This window comes from Tiliqua scincoides, chromosome 1 (assembly GCF_035046505.1).
Source record: "Tiliqua scincoides isolate rTilSci1 chromosome 1, rTilSci1.hap2, whole genome shotgun sequence".
Taxonomy (NCBI): domain Eukaryota; kingdom Metazoa; phylum Chordata; class Lepidosauria; order Squamata; family Scincidae; genus Tiliqua; species Tiliqua scincoides.
This window is the reverse complement of record NC_089821.1, coordinates 198,671,024-198,686,282: the sequence shown is the minus strand read 5'-3', so window position 1 is coordinate 198,686,282 and position 15,259 is coordinate 198,671,024. Positions and strand designations below refer to the sequence as shown.

The following is a 15,259-nucleotide window of genomic DNA, read 5'->3' as shown; positions in this document are numbered from 1 at the left end:
CGGACTTCCCTCAAATGAGGAGGCTGGTTAGAAGGAGGTTGAAAGGGAGGGTAAAAAGAGTCCAATCTCTCCAGAGTGCATGGAGGCTGCTTAAAACAACAGTAATAGAGGCCCAGCAGAGGTGTATACCGCAAAGAAAGAAGGGTTCCACTAAATCCAGGAGGGTGCCCGCATGGCTAACCAGCCAAGTTAGAGAGGCTGTGAAGGGCAAGGAAGCTTCCTTCCGTAAATGGAAGTCTTGCCCTAATGAGGTGAATAAAAAGAAACATAAACTGTGGCAAAAGAAATGTAAGAAGGTGATATGGGAGGCCAAGCGAGACTATGAGGAACGCATGGCCAGCAACATTAAGGGGAATAATAAAAGCTTTTTCAAATATGTTAGAAGCAGGAAACCCGCCAGAGAAGCGGTTGGCCCTCTGGATGGTGAGGGAGGGAAAGGGGAGATAAAAGGAGACTTAGAGATTGCAGAGAAATTAAATGAGTTCTTTGCATCTGTCTTCACGGCAGAAGACCTCGGGCAGATACCGCTGCCCGAACGGCCCCTCCTGACCGAGGAGTTAAGTCAGATAGAGGTTAAAAGAGAAGATGTTTCAGACCTCATTGATAAATTAAAGATCAATAAGTCACCGGGCCCAGATGGCATCCACCCAAGAGTTATTAAGGAATTGAAGAATGAAGTTGCAGACCTCTTGACTAAGGTATGCAACTTGTCCCTCAAAACTGCCACGGTGCCAGAAGATTGAAGGATAGCAAATGTCACGCCTATTTTTAAAAAGGGAAAGAGGGGGGACCCGGGAAACTATAGGCCGGTCAGCCTAACATCCATACTGGGTAAGATGGTGGAATGCCTCATCAAAGATAGGATCTCAAAACACATAGACGAATAGGCCTTGCTGAGGGAGAGTCAGCATGGCTTCTGTAAGGGTAAGTCTTGCCTCACGAACCTTATAGAATTATTTGAAAAGGTCAACAGGCATGTGGATGCGGGAGAACCCATGGACATTATATACCTGGACTTTTAGAAGGCGTTTGACACGGTCCCTCACCAAAGGCTACTGAAAAAACTCCACAGTCAGGGAATTAGAGGACAGGTCCTCTCATGGATTGAGAACTGGTTGGAGGCCAGAAAGCAGAGAGTGGGTGTCAATGGGCAATTTTCACAATGGAGAGAGGTGAAAAGCGGTGTGCCCCAAGGATCTGTCCTGGGACCGGTGCTTTTCAACCTCTTCATAAATGACCTGGAGACAGGGTTGAGCAGTGAAGTGGCTAAGTTTGCAGACGACACCAAACTTTTCCGAGTGGTAAAGACCAGAAGTGATTGTGAGGAGCTCCAGAAGGATCTCTCCAGACTGGCAGAATGGGCAGCAAAATGGCAGATGCGCTTCAATGTCAGTAAGTGTAAAGTCATGCACATTGGGGCAAAAAATCAAAACTTTAGATATAGGCTGATGGGTTCTGAGCTGTCTGTGACAGATCAGGAGAGAGATCTTGGGGTGGTGGTGGACAGGTCGATGAAAGTGTCGACCCAATGTGCGGCGGCAGTGAAGAAGGCCAATTCTATGCTTGGGATCATTAGGAAGGGTATTGAGAACAAAACGGCTAGTATTATAATGCCGTTGTACAAATCGATGGTAAGGCCACACCTGGAGTATTGTGTCCAGTTCTGGTCGCCGCATCTCAAAAAAGACATAGTGGAAATGGAAAAGGTGCAAAAGAGAGCGACTAAGATGATTATGGGGCTGGGGCACCTTCCTTATGAGGAAAGGCTACGGCGTTTGGGCCTCTTCAGCCTAGAAAAGAGACGCTTGAGGGGGGACATGATTGAGACATACAAAATTATGCAGGGGATGGACAGAGTGGATAGGGAGATGCTCTTTACACTCTCACATAATACCAGAACCAGGGGACATCCACTAAAATTGAGTGTTGGGAGAGTTAGGACAGACAAAAGAAAATATTTCTTTACTCAGCGCGTGGTCGGTCTGTGGAACTCCTTGCCACAGGATGTGGTGTTGGCGTCTAGCCTAGACGCCTTTAAAAGGGGATTGGACGAGTTTCTGGAGGAAAAATCCATTATGGGGTACAAGCCATGATGTGTATGCGCAACCTCCTGATTTTAGGAATGGGTTAAGTCAGAATGCCAGATGTAGGGGAGGGCACCAGGATGAGGTCTCTTGTTATCTGGTGTGCTCCCTGGGGCATTTGGTGGGTCGCTGTGAGATACAGGAAGCTGGACTAGATGGGCCTATGGCCTGATCCAGTGGGGCTGTTCTTATGTTCTTATGGAAGGGTTGACTGTTCATTCTCATTTCCAAATCTGCCATTTGAATGTAAAATCTAGAATCATACAATGTTGAGAGTGGGAAAGGATCTTGGAGGTCATCTTGTCCAACCTTTGCTCAGTGCAGGTAACTATTCCAGTCTCCCTGATAGGTGGCCATCTGCCCTCTGCTTGAAAACCTCCAGTGACAAGGACTTCATTCCTGCCCAAGGCAGACTTGTTTCAGTGCTCAAGAGTCCTTATAGTTAGGAAATTCTTCCTCATATATAGCCTAAATCTACTTCTCTGCAATTTCAATCCTTCAGTCCTAATCCTGCCTTCAGGAGCCACAGCAAATGAACTCTCCCCTTCTCTGCGTGGCAGCCCTTCAGATCAGAGACGGGCAAATCCAGTGTGGCTTGACTCAAGTTGAGTCATGGGTCCCCACCCCCTTTAACTCAACTTGAAAATGAGTCCTAACGGGTGGACCTTCTGAATTGCCCAGAGCATTTGGAAACTCGAAGACTCAAGACCTGAATCTTTTCCTTAAAAAAGTTAGCTGCAGAGCTGCTGACAGAACTGCTGCGAGGGTGTGTGTGTATGCCAGAGTTCTCATTTCATAGTCCCCTGATGTTCCCATTCCATCTGCAAACAAAGCAGGAGGGGGTGGGACAAACTGCATGACTGCTGGGACAGAAACAGCAAGAAGGAGGAGGGTCATATACACCAGCTGGGAGACTTACCAATATGACCCAACCCTTTGCAGCTCTACTCAGCAGTAGTCCCATTGCAGCTGGTCATTCAATGAGCATGCTGGAGCCATGACTTTCTCTTCGATGGCTTGGAACCACTTCCCCTCACCTTCTCCCTTCACTTGTCCAGGGGAAAAAAACCTTCATCCAGTGATCATTGGTTCTTTCAGAGAGGAACAGAGAGCCTGCTTCCACCTCCCTTCCCCCACCTCTGGCTCAATGCAAAACCAAAACATTAATACTTCCCTGCTGCTCGCCAAGTCTGAATGATAGCCCCATGAGGTCTTTCACGCTGCAAAATAAGTATCCAAGCGCACCCAGGCACAGACAGACTTGAGTTTGCATGCTCATTTCCGAGTCAGCGGCCTCAGACTTGAGTCAGTGCCAGAGTCTTTGACATGCCTGACTCAAGTGTACATGAGTCAGCAAAAAACACGTGTTTTTGCGACTTGGACTAAAGTCACCTGACTCAAGTTTTATCCCTCTTCAGATACTTGGAGATGTATTAGAACTGCTGATCACATCCCTTCATGGGTGAAGAGTAATGTTCTGATTAACACATTAAATGAAAACAGTCTTCGCATCCCACAAAACTTTGTAAAAGAAACTGTGTTTTAGCTGCTATTTAAAGAATTCATGGAAATTTCTCCACCCTACCTTTGGAACTGCCCAATTGACTGTAACAAATGAAGCATTCAGAGTGGCCATTTTGTAAGTCACTCTTTCCTGACAAGGTCCGAGGACTCTGCATATGTAATGTCTACCTACATGAAAGAAAAGTGTCCCAATAAAAGCATTACACTTTTATTAACAGCATTAGCTGCTACACTCCAAAATAAACTTGTAGGGAGAAGGCAACTTTAGTGGGAAGCTCTCACTTGTCACAGGAAGTGATGGATGACTAGACGTTACCACAACCTTTCGCCCATTTCACATCAGGTCAGCCTAATGCACATCCACATCATTCACAGAGATTTATATGTGTGCAGCATAAACAGCTACTCATTGGAGCTGCTGCTGATCAGTCTTTAGACTTAAGGAAAGGAACAGACTGTCCATAGGAACTGCCAGAGATTCCATCAAGGATGGACATTGTGCCCCGTGTTCCACACATGGCACTAGAGAACCTTCACATGTTTACCAGACATCCTTTCAACTAGCATCAGTTCTGAGTAGAAACAAAGACCTTTTCACACTTAGCTACAGTGGGACAGTATTCAGTTTCACGTTCTCCCACATTTTGCAAATGTGGATAAAGGAATGGACACAAAATGCTGGCAAGGTAACACCTTTCTGTTGGACTAATGGTCAGACACACATCAGAGATGAATGAAGAAGCCACCTGAAGCAGTGTTAGCCTCTTGTTTCTGACTTGCACTTTTTCATTGGCCTACGAAGTCTCTTTTCAGCAACTATCGTCTGCTTCATTCATATGCAATGTCAAGAATAGTGTGTGAGGAAAAGTGATCTTAGAAGCAGCCTGGAAATTTTATGTGGAAATGTAACCACTTTCTCCTGTATTACTTCTGGAATTTAGTGCCTTGCAGGGTTGCTTCCTATGACCATTTTGTCTAGACAACAAAATCCATGTGCATTCAGCCAGTTTTGAAGGGTGCTATGTGTATAAATTGAGGCACTTGCGATAAAAGTTATGAGTTATGCACACCAGGGACATGTGATGGGAGAATGGCAGGTGAGGCAGAACAGCCCCTCTGGAGTACTCCAAAAACTGCCACCGCCACCGAAGCTGCGAGTGTGCAAACACAATGCAAGCGCATTAGCTGCTGTTCAGAGTGTGTGGGTTTCACCTGGAGCAACAACATGTAGGCAGCAACTAAGGTGGCCCAAAAATGAGATGAAGGACTGCAGTGACACATTGCCTCTAATAATAATAATAATAATTAATAATAGTACAGGTATTTATATACTGCCTTTCTTGGTCTTCAGATTTCTCCTCTTCAGACTTTAATTCAACAGTAGGTCTAAGATGGGACCACATGATGGAACCACATTTGTGAACTAATGGTGAACTAGGAGTGTTCACATAACACTGGTGCAGGGAGTCCAGCTATATTCTGTGCTGGCTTAAGAGTTCTCTGCGCCAAAATTACACAAAGCAGAGGAGCTATCTGATCAATTTAAGTTATTATTACCAATGTCACTTGCAAACTGGACTGGACATATTTAAAAAACCCTCCTGAGCCTACTCTTGCTTTGATTACACTGCTTCAGTGAGAAATCTACCCCATCTGTATTTCTCATCCACACCAAACTAAATGCTTACTGGGAGAATGCTGAGCAGATTTCCATCCATTCCTCACTACTGCAAATTTATTAGCTAATATTAACGCGTTAAACCTCTTATGAACACTATGTCCAGTACTGTAATCAACTGGTTTTATTGCATTATAAAATGACAGCACTTCTATATAATCTCACACACACTGGCAAGCAATAAAACTAAAATGCCCACACAGGAAACCCTATATCCTAGGGTTTCCTGTGTGGACATAAACACTCTCACCATGCCTTTTTCAGAAGGAAATCAAATTTGATGTAATAAGAGCCTCCCAAAAGTTATTTACAGGTACAATATTTCAGGGTTTGGTTTGAGCTTATGGCGATCCAAGAAAATGAAACTTGCCATTGAATAACTTCTATTCCCAGGTAGAGTGAGGTAGTCCAAGTTTGTGGGCAGATTTTGAGATACAATTAAAGAGCAGCATTTATTTATTTATAATCATCATGTCCTCCCTCATTCACAATGTCACTTGCAGACCAATACTAACTAAATTCCCATGTGATGATACAGTAGCACTGGCTCAGGCTATACTGCATCCTGTAGGGGATTTTCAGCTGTTTGAGGTCTCATTGGGACAAGGGAATATTTGTCCTTAGAAGTCACTATGGGTCAACTCAGACCTGTGCTAACTCTATAGCTGGCATAAGCCTGTGTTGATCTGAGCCGGTTAATCAGGCCCTGGAAGGGGGTTAGGGTATGGTGTGACCCAGCACCACTGATCCCACCCCCCCAGGGCCTGATGCACCCACCCACCCCATTTACGCCCTTTTCCATCCCCTCCCCAGCAGCTATGCTGGACTTATCCGATCCAGGAGATATCCCAACAGCCTCTGGTGTGCAAGGAAAGACTCCAACTTTCCTGCCAGCATGCCAGCTCTTTGCACTTACAAAGTATTTTACTGCATTTTTGCGATAGTATGTGCCAGTAATGTGCCAGTAAAAAACATGTTCCACCAGCTTAGACTTTAGTTAGGATTTGGCTGTTGGATTTTTTTGATCCAAGCAACTCACATTTTGGGACCATCTCTGTTACTACCTACATAGTGTAGCTTCAGAAATGATTGAAATGGAGTTGGTGCATATCCACATCATGAACATATACAGTCACTGGATGACATAATTATAGATAAGCCATGTTGTTATTCCCCACATTTTTGTCAGCATCAGGCATTATGCAGTCGCTGCAAAGCAACATTCCCCGTACTTCTGTTTCAGCCAAAGATCTTCTGCAACAGCAAGGACTACAACAAATACAATGTCCAAAAAGCATTTCTTTTCTATGACTCATCATCTTGTTCAAACAAAGCTCTCATGCAGCCCTAAGCTTTCTGCAAACTAGATGAATTTCTTTGTGTGGTTCGCCTGAAGGCCCAGAATCAATTATGAGTTGGAGTCCTTCAAACAACCTTCTACGGAGGCACCACACTGCACAGTAACTGTAGAGTCAGCACATGCCAGGAAGCCATTATGGTCATGTGAATCATTCCACCAAGGGGCGCTAGTCATTCTGTGGAAATGTACTTCCAGGCTTGAGCATCTGTTGACAATAACAAGGAAAAACAATCCTGGTGATAGTCAAGGGAGGAGCCTTGCTTTTCCACACTTTTATATTCCCCTTGAAAATGTTGCATCTCAGTATAGTGCCTCAGAAAGACATACCTGGTATTCTTTTTTCCAGTTTTAAAACATGTTTCTCTTTATGTTCTTGAAGTTAATATTTTGTATGCTTCCTTTATCACTAATGGTTTGCTGTATGGAGAGGGTAACAAATCATAAACAGATCTAAACTTTAGTCAATTGCTTCAAGAAACCAAACACCTTTGTTTACATAGCTTTTGTTTTTTGCAGAGTGTTTAATGGCAGTCTCTCAAGGGGCACTTTACACAAAAGGGTGAGAAACAGATCTTCAGTATGGGATATCTGGCTTTCATGTGCCTCATCTGATTTGACTGGCACAGACTGCCCCTTCCTTTTGGGCTGAAAGTCTAAAATAAGACCTCATTTGCTGCAATGGCACACTGGAGCAGAATTTCCTCCCTTGCTAGGAGTATCAGCTCCTACTTCCAATGTGTGTATGGCTGCTTTTCTATTTTCCTTGTGTAGCGCATAGGAATGCATTGACTTCACTGCAGTAATGTGTAGTGATGCGTATGGTCTGTAACACATCTGATAAACCAATCACTACCAGAACCACCCATGATTGCCCTCCAGAGTTTTTAACTTATTCTTTGCTAAAAAAATTCAGCAAATACAGATGTTGCAAGCAGGTCGTCTGAGTATTACCAGTGCACATATAGATATAAGAAATGGCTTTAATCTCATTCCACAAAAAAAATGCTTGAGCAGATTTTCCAGAACATTTATACTAAATGTGCACATAATTTTTTTTGGTGGGGGAGGAAAAGTAAGGAATGCATAATTCTGTGACACATGGATGCAAATGTGCACGCATTCTATTCAGTGCACAATTATTTTGTACCTACTATTAAGTTTCCCCTTTCCAAATTTTTTACAAGGTCACAAATGACACAGAACAAACAAAGGCTGGAGAAAGAGTAAGAGCAGAAACTCTGTGAAGCCATGACAAGCAAGAATTAAATTCATATCTCTTGTATGCACACCAAAAGATAAAAAGATTAACAATCAAGTAAATGTTTGCATCATAGAGGTATTTATAATCCATTTATTTAGCAAAAAACATTTTGAAGACACATTTTTCCTTTCTTTAGGACATAATAATAAACCAGTTCTTCAGTTCATCCTTATTTTGAAAGACCTAAGATTTAAAAAATTGGTCCCATGATTGTTGAACGCAAAAAGAAGGACATTCATTATTTGGAGAAGCAATTTTATGTCTTGGGTCAAGATTTTCTAAGTCCATCATAGGCTGATGTCCTCAAAATCTATTAACTCTTCCTAGTATCTCTTCCCAGAGATACTTGCACCAAGAAGCCATTTTACAAACATATACTGTATCAGACCAACACACACCACCCTCACTTGCACCCGCCCCTTTTTGTCCTGCTATGTTTCCATCTTCCAATTCTCAACAACACTTTGGCTCTTCTGGGGCACAATCACCATTATGCAGTCATGTTCTCCCTTCCTAAGATACAATTCTAACTTCATTAGGGAAGCTAAGGAGCTAGTTCATGCATTCATGCACATCATGATTGCTCAACTTTCGAGGACTGACAGCTGACTGCAAGATCTTACCCCAGTGAAAATAATTGCATTGAAGTGTCTAACATTATATTTACTTTTTAATTTACGTATTAATCTGTCATATTAGTTAGTGATGGCTTGCTCCCACATGCAAGTCATCACTAGGTAACTGCAAGTTCAAGGAATAAACATGCATCTCATTGGGATATATCCTAACTATACCATTGTGGAATTTCCCAAGGGGCCTAAATAAGAAGTGACACTCTATAGCACTTGATTGAGAAACATCAACTTTTTGCTTTTCCCTCATAGCATCAAGGGGGAAAGGAGAGGTCAAAAGAGGAATACCTGTGGAGGCTCATAGTTTCATCATCTACAATTTAAGGTTAAGCATGCTTCAGGCGGAGGATTTTGCTGCTCCAAAGGCTCACAATTAACCCACACTGGCTTTCTTCTTCACAGATCTGGAGATGAAGAAGGATCTCACACAATCCTCTTGACACAGGATGGGGCAATGCAAGTAGCATTTCCTCTCAGCATGGTTATCTCTCAGCACAGACAGGAAGTGCTATTCAGAACAGTGCCTCTCAGTGTTTTAAGGCAAACAAAGAATCTGCAGTGCTAATTGTCACACTCCCTTTATTTAATAATCTCTGGTTTGGTGAAAGGGATAAAATCCACTGGTTCAAATCTTTTTTGCCCTTGCTAACAGCCAGTTAGGGGGCTACTAAAACATTAAAATCTCACTTGCATATAAAAACAAAGAACACAGATTAGAAAACAACTCTTTAAAAGAAGAGGTTGTGTTTTAGAAGAAACTGCAATGCCACGTAATTGAGTTCAGCGCAAGGACGCATGACATTCATACAAAAGGCAAACCTGACCTGTGTCTAGGCGATACATTGTTCTTTGAAAAAGTTGTCCAATGCCCTTAATTTTTTACCTCCTCAGGCTGTAAGAAATCAATCACTTCACAGCTGTTTCCTGGAATGTATCAGAAAAGGATCAAAATAAATTCTAGCCCTATTAGGGTTAAAATGTTTTGCATAGACATTATAAACCATGAAGTGGTCAGGCAGCACATGGTATGTTAGCTAGCATTGTGACTGGGAACAAGAAGAATACAGCCATAATAATATACAGCTGTCAATTAGCAAGACCGCATAAAGACACCTTTGGCTGTGCAGGCTCTTGGCCTTTTGGAACCAAGTCAACTGCATTGCCAACATGGCAAAGAAAATAACAATGTTCAGAATCAGGAAAAGTCGGGTATAAGATGCTGACATAGAGGGGGCACTGCTTCGAGCAGTTGTCAACATCTGTGCAAGACCAGAGCGACCTTTGATTGGCACACTGTTTTTATATTTCCCATAGGTAATATCTGCAAAATCCAGAAGATCGTTCATTTCCTCATCTTCATCCACAGGCAATTCTTTCTGGGCCAAAGTTTGTGCCTTCTGCCGAACTTTTCTTTCGTTGACTTCTATTTGTGCAAAAATGTCGGGACCAGCATCCACAAACTTATAACCTTTAGCTACCTTTCTGTTCCTTTTTGCTCTGCCCTGCTGCTGCTGCTGCTGCTGAGAGATTGCAAATATGCGGTCAATGGCCTCTTCTGTCTGTCTTTTGTCTGAAAATCTCAGTAGGCGCTCAGCAGTCTTCCTGAAGCTGTCTGTGTTTCGTACCCGGGAGAGGATCTGCTTCTCTAGCTGCTGGAAGACAGGCTTGAAATGCTGAACGTTCTGTTCAACGATCCCAATATAATCCCTGACCTCAGACACTGGAGCACTCCGGATGGCAGAGGCTCGATCAAAAATAATTTTTTGACGGTCTGCGATAACCTGTGCAAACACAGAGTGGCTTTTATCTTCTCCTGTCCACAAGTAAACGGCATAAGCGTGATCCCCGGTAGTTATGAAAACATCTAACTGCTGAGAATCCCCTTGGACATTGAAGCTTTGAACATCTACAGACGGTCCAATGAAGAGGTACACAGCTCTGGTGATTGGGATGCGCAGGCGGGTTGTGACATTTACATAGTTTGTTCCATTGTAAGGATAGCCTCTGGGATACATTCTGGAGGCCACCACCGCTTTCTCACTGGAACCAGTGTCATCCATCCAGTACATCTTGTACATCCCATCTCGTTGCCTAATAAACGCACCATGCACATCATCGATAACAGTTTCTTCAAAAGGCACATCCACATTGTGGAAAAAGCTGGTTGCCATCTCCAAAGGGCTATCATCCTCTAGATGCATTTGGTCCACTAGCAAGAGAAGCTGAGGATGGAGAAGAAACAGGTTTCTTTGGAGACTTTTCAACCTTAACTGGGGGTTGTACGCACCTACTCCTTCACCCCTGATAAAGACGATTCCACCTCTTTCCATAGCAGCAACCACTCTCCCTTGGCAATCCGCAGCCAGGTCGTGTTTATATTTCAACCACTTTGATGAACAGTCTTCGGTCACTTGTCCTTCCCATGGGTAGAAGCAGCTCTTTGACACAGCTGGAGAAAACATCAGCACATTGTTTAAAAATGTGTACTTTGGCCCATATAGAGCTTCTGTTATGAAAGGCATGCCATTGGGGGCAAAAGTAAAGGAGTTCTGATCAGGGTGCTCATGGCCAGCATTGAAGTTTCTCCAGCCTTTGATCCAGTCTTTGTACTTGTTCCGGTGAACAATATCATATATTGCACGTCCTCCCAGCTTTCCTGACTTGAAGGAGAGAAAGGGTGTGTTGATTTCTGCATGCACTGCACTTCCATATGTTACCACTCCCCAGTCTTCAAAATAATGTAGCTTTGGGATACCAAAGTCTGGAGGAGGTACAAAACCCAGGCTTGCGTCATACCTTTCCAGAAATGAAAGAAGAGAAAATAGTTATATATAATCACATTAAAGCTGGCATTATTTATTCATTATTTTGACTTTTATGGCCAATCCTATTCCCTGCTGGTGTGCAGCATTTTGGGCTGCCGGTGCCACCTCTGCTAAACCCCGCGTGCCAGTAAGGAACCAGGCCAGCTGGGATAGACAAGTTTTACTTACCTCCTCTGCTGCTGCCTGGGCACTATAGGATTACTCAGACCTATGCCAGTTTTTTGCTGGAACAGATCTATTCCACTGCAGCTGCTGAGTCAGGCCCAGGACAAGATCTCTGTATCCTATGGGCACTTCTGTGGCCGAGATCCATCCCGCCCCTGGCCCAAACCGATCCCCACTCCAATCCACCCCTGCTGCCAAAAAACCTGCTTCAGTGGCTGGTCTGTGTGATGCCACTGTTACAGTACGTGCCCCATACAGTAAGGCAATTTGGTGGCTGGATAAGGCAGGTCTACCAGACTGCTGATGTTTGTGCTAAATGGTACCATACCTGTCAGACAATGGGGCAAGGGCCAATCAGGGCAAAGTGCTGAGTCATTGCACAGAACAAGGAGAGATGGGAAAAGCTGATGCAATCCCTGCCCAGGATGATGCAGTGACATTCCTCAGTGATGAGGTCATAGTGTTTCCCATTGGCTGGCAGGAGTATAAATGTCCAACCAGCACACTCCACTGTGTGGGTTGTAGGAGTGAATTGCTGCATGAATCTCTGCTGGACCGACACCTGATTTGCTGACTACTTGGACTGTTTGCTGGACCACCTCTGCTTGCCGATTTCTGGAACTGCCTTCTACTTGTAAATACTGCCTGTAAATAGACTCTGGTGCTAGGACTTCCCTGGGTTTTGCCTCCTTTTTTTGGCGTTCTTCCCTGTGCTCTGAGCACCAAACACTGCTCAGGGGTTTGACCCCATTCCCTGCCAATTCTTCCCAAACAATCCCCCCCAAGCCTTACCTTTGAGAAATGCAAAAGGGTAACCAGCATGGGGAAGGCTCTCTAGGGAAAGAGAGGCCTAACAGGTCATTAGCTATAAAGGAAAATATCCTCCCAGAGATAATAGGACTTATTGGTACCAGAACTGAATGAGAAGACATATTTTCTAGATTTTCTCCAAGACCACAAAGATTTGCAACTTGTTTTTATAAACAGTATCAAAAAGTTGCTCCTCTGCCAGAATCAAATCAAGTTATGTGGTGCATAAACAATATCCCAAATGCACCTACATATACAGCAGAGGACCCCATAAAAATTTCTATACAATCCATTAATGCGATTTTCTCACTGCATACCAGATAAATTCAGTGTGAAGCGTGCACCAACGCTGTCCTTTTGATGGTGTCCCTGGGCCTTCGAGGACTCGATTTCTCCTGATCTGATCTGCTAACCAGTTTCCACTGCCATTGCGCATAACAAATTTGTCTAAGAACACCAACTGGCTTTCTGGACCATAAAACCAGTTGTAGTTGGAGTCTGCAATGGCAACAGTTCTTTGGAATCCTGCAAGAGTAAGATACAAACTTATAAACAACAACAACAACAAAAATATTACTCAATATTAGGTAGTACTGAATTTTATAAGAAAAATTCACAGTGTGCTGATTAAAACCAAAAACATGTTACTGGAACACAGTTATTTCCGATTCTTTAAAATGAAAGAAATATTTCCTCACTGGATTAGATCCAAGTTGGTAGCTCTACCACCATTAGTAGCACCCCACAAAAAAGTCTGTGCAAGTCTTTGCACCTCCAGTTATGCAGTGCTATGATAGGTAGGTAGGTCTTCTAGCAATGTTCACACTTCCTCTCTCACAAGAAGCTGCACAACCTGAAGAACATTCTTTGATGTCATTTTAACTTTTAAAGCACAACTTTCCCAACATGACATATAACGTAGTTTTTTTCTTAGTAGAAGACACCTACTGCATGCAGAAGGACACTTTTGGGTCAAAAGTCCAACCTGTGTGAGAGAAGGGTTTCATTGTGCATCTGTAGTGTGCGCTGCAGGATGGATGACTGACAGAACTGACATGGTCAGTTCTAAAAGCACACCTCTGGATGGAGCTTAATCCAGGCATTGAGCTTGCCATTCACTTCACGTATGGATCTCATAGAACCTCTGTCTAAAAATTTACACGCCATTTATGCTAAAATCATTCAAATCAATCTACTTGCCTGGCAGAACTGTCCTATACATAAATGCAAAATGTTGTTGAAGCCAGGGGTGTTTGAAGTGGTTAATGTCAAAGTGTCTTTGGACAAGGAATATGTACTGGAAGAGAGATCTGGTGGTGTAACTGCCGTAAGCCACTCCTTCATATAAGGATCCATCTGTTACTTCTTGCAGCAGAACTATAGACTTCTCCATGATGGTTAGGACTTGCTTAGTCCACAGGTACGCTTCCTGAAGATAACCTGGAAAGGAGAGATCATATAACACCAAACAGTTACATAACATACAGATGTACAGGTCCAGCCTTGTTATACACGTATTTTTTATACACTGATTTGACTCAACACGAATGACCCCCGGCAAATGAGAAGGAATGTGCTGATCCCTGGAGAAGGGGGGAAATGCATCCCTTTGAAATCACAGTTTAAAAAACCGCTTTTTACTGTTGTAGAGAGATAATCATGCAAGTGATTGCAGGTATCACCTAATCATCCATAGATTTCTCTCTCTCAATGCAATGAGAAGCACCCTTTAAATTAAAGGAAAACAGTCGTTTAACAATTCAAGGGGGGGGGCAGTGGGCTGACAATCCATCAATCATTTTCTCTTCAGGCAGCTTCAGTCCAAGACCCCTCACTTCCCCCTGAGCACCTGAAAGAAAGATACTTTGCATTGGTGAAGGAGGGGCTGAAGTGAAGCCTTTCTAAGCAACTTGAGAGAGACTGATTGTTGGATTGTCTTAATGACCCTACCTTATATACTGCCTTTCTTGGTCGTCAGATTTCTCCTCAGACTTTAATTCAAGGCAGTTTACATAGGCAGGCTATACTAAATCCCTATAGGGATTTTTACAATTGAAGAAGGTTCTATCTTTCAAGAACCACAACATTTCAGATGGATCTTTTATGACCTGGTATCACATTCTGGCCTCCATTTTCCTCCCACACAGGCTGACAATCCTTCATATCTCACTTGAAAGGTAGCCAAAGAGTAGGTGGGAATAACTCGGCTCGGCTTGTCAGCTGCTTCAAGGTCTCCCCGTTCACGGTACCGGTGGCCTCGAACTGGTGACCTTCGGATGTTATCTTCAGGCAAACGGAGGCTCTGCCCTCTAGACCAGACCTCCTGATGTTAAGATACCTTAACATCACAAAGGTCAGCAAGGCTGTTTTTAAATCACCAGAGCAAAGAAACTGTTTTTAAAATTGATTTGCTATAGTGTGTTTTTTGCCATCCACGTGAGTTCTGGAAATGATGAGACTCAACCTGTACATAAAGGATATATGACTGGCACTGCAAGTACTCTTATGTACTCTCAGATTATGCTAATTAAAAAAAACTAAAATGCAAGGGCATGATTCTTCCTCCCAGCTGTGGGTCCAATCCTATCCAATTTCCCAGTGCTGGTGCAGTTGTGCAGTGGGGTGTGTGCTGCAACCTGCGGTAGAGGGGCAGTCACTGAAGCCTCTTCAAGGTATGGGAATATATGTTCCCTTACCACAGAGCTACATTGTGGCTATACCGGAACTGAAAAGTTGGGTAAGATTGGGCCCTGTGTGTGCAAGTTACTGGTGTTCCATCCAGAAGAAGCCAACCTGCAATCTTGATGAAGAGCACCTCTTTGATCTATGTACATATAGAACATGCACTTGTTTCCTGTATCATGTAATGGTAGGGCACATTGCCAAAGTATGAGGTTCAACCATGGACCAGCTGGAAGAA

At 43.5% G+C, this 15,259-nt stretch overlaps 1 protein-coding gene across 3 annotated transcripts in view; it reads right to left on the bottom strand.

Moving 5' to 3' along the window:
• Positions 1-7,990: 7,990 nt before the first annotated feature.
• Positions 7,991-15,259, bottom strand: part of DSE (dermatan sulfate epimerase) — a 44,164-nt gene continuing 36,895 nt past the window's right edge. For 2 of the 3 annotated variants that reach the window (XM_066610961.1, XM_066610969.1), the window contains 3 exons: positions 13,540-13,779; positions 12,657-12,864; positions 7,991-11,335 (listed from right to left, as the gene is read on the bottom strand). In XM_066610961.1, coding sequence (XP_066467058.1) covers positions 9,574-11,335; positions 12,657-12,864; positions 13,540-13,779 — 2,210 coding nt within the window. In that variant the 3' untranslated portion in view covers positions 7,991-9,573. The remainder of the gene's footprint in view (positions 11,336-12,656; positions 12,865-13,539; positions 13,780-15,259) is intronic. The other variant, XM_066610974.1, reaches the window with a different exon arrangement.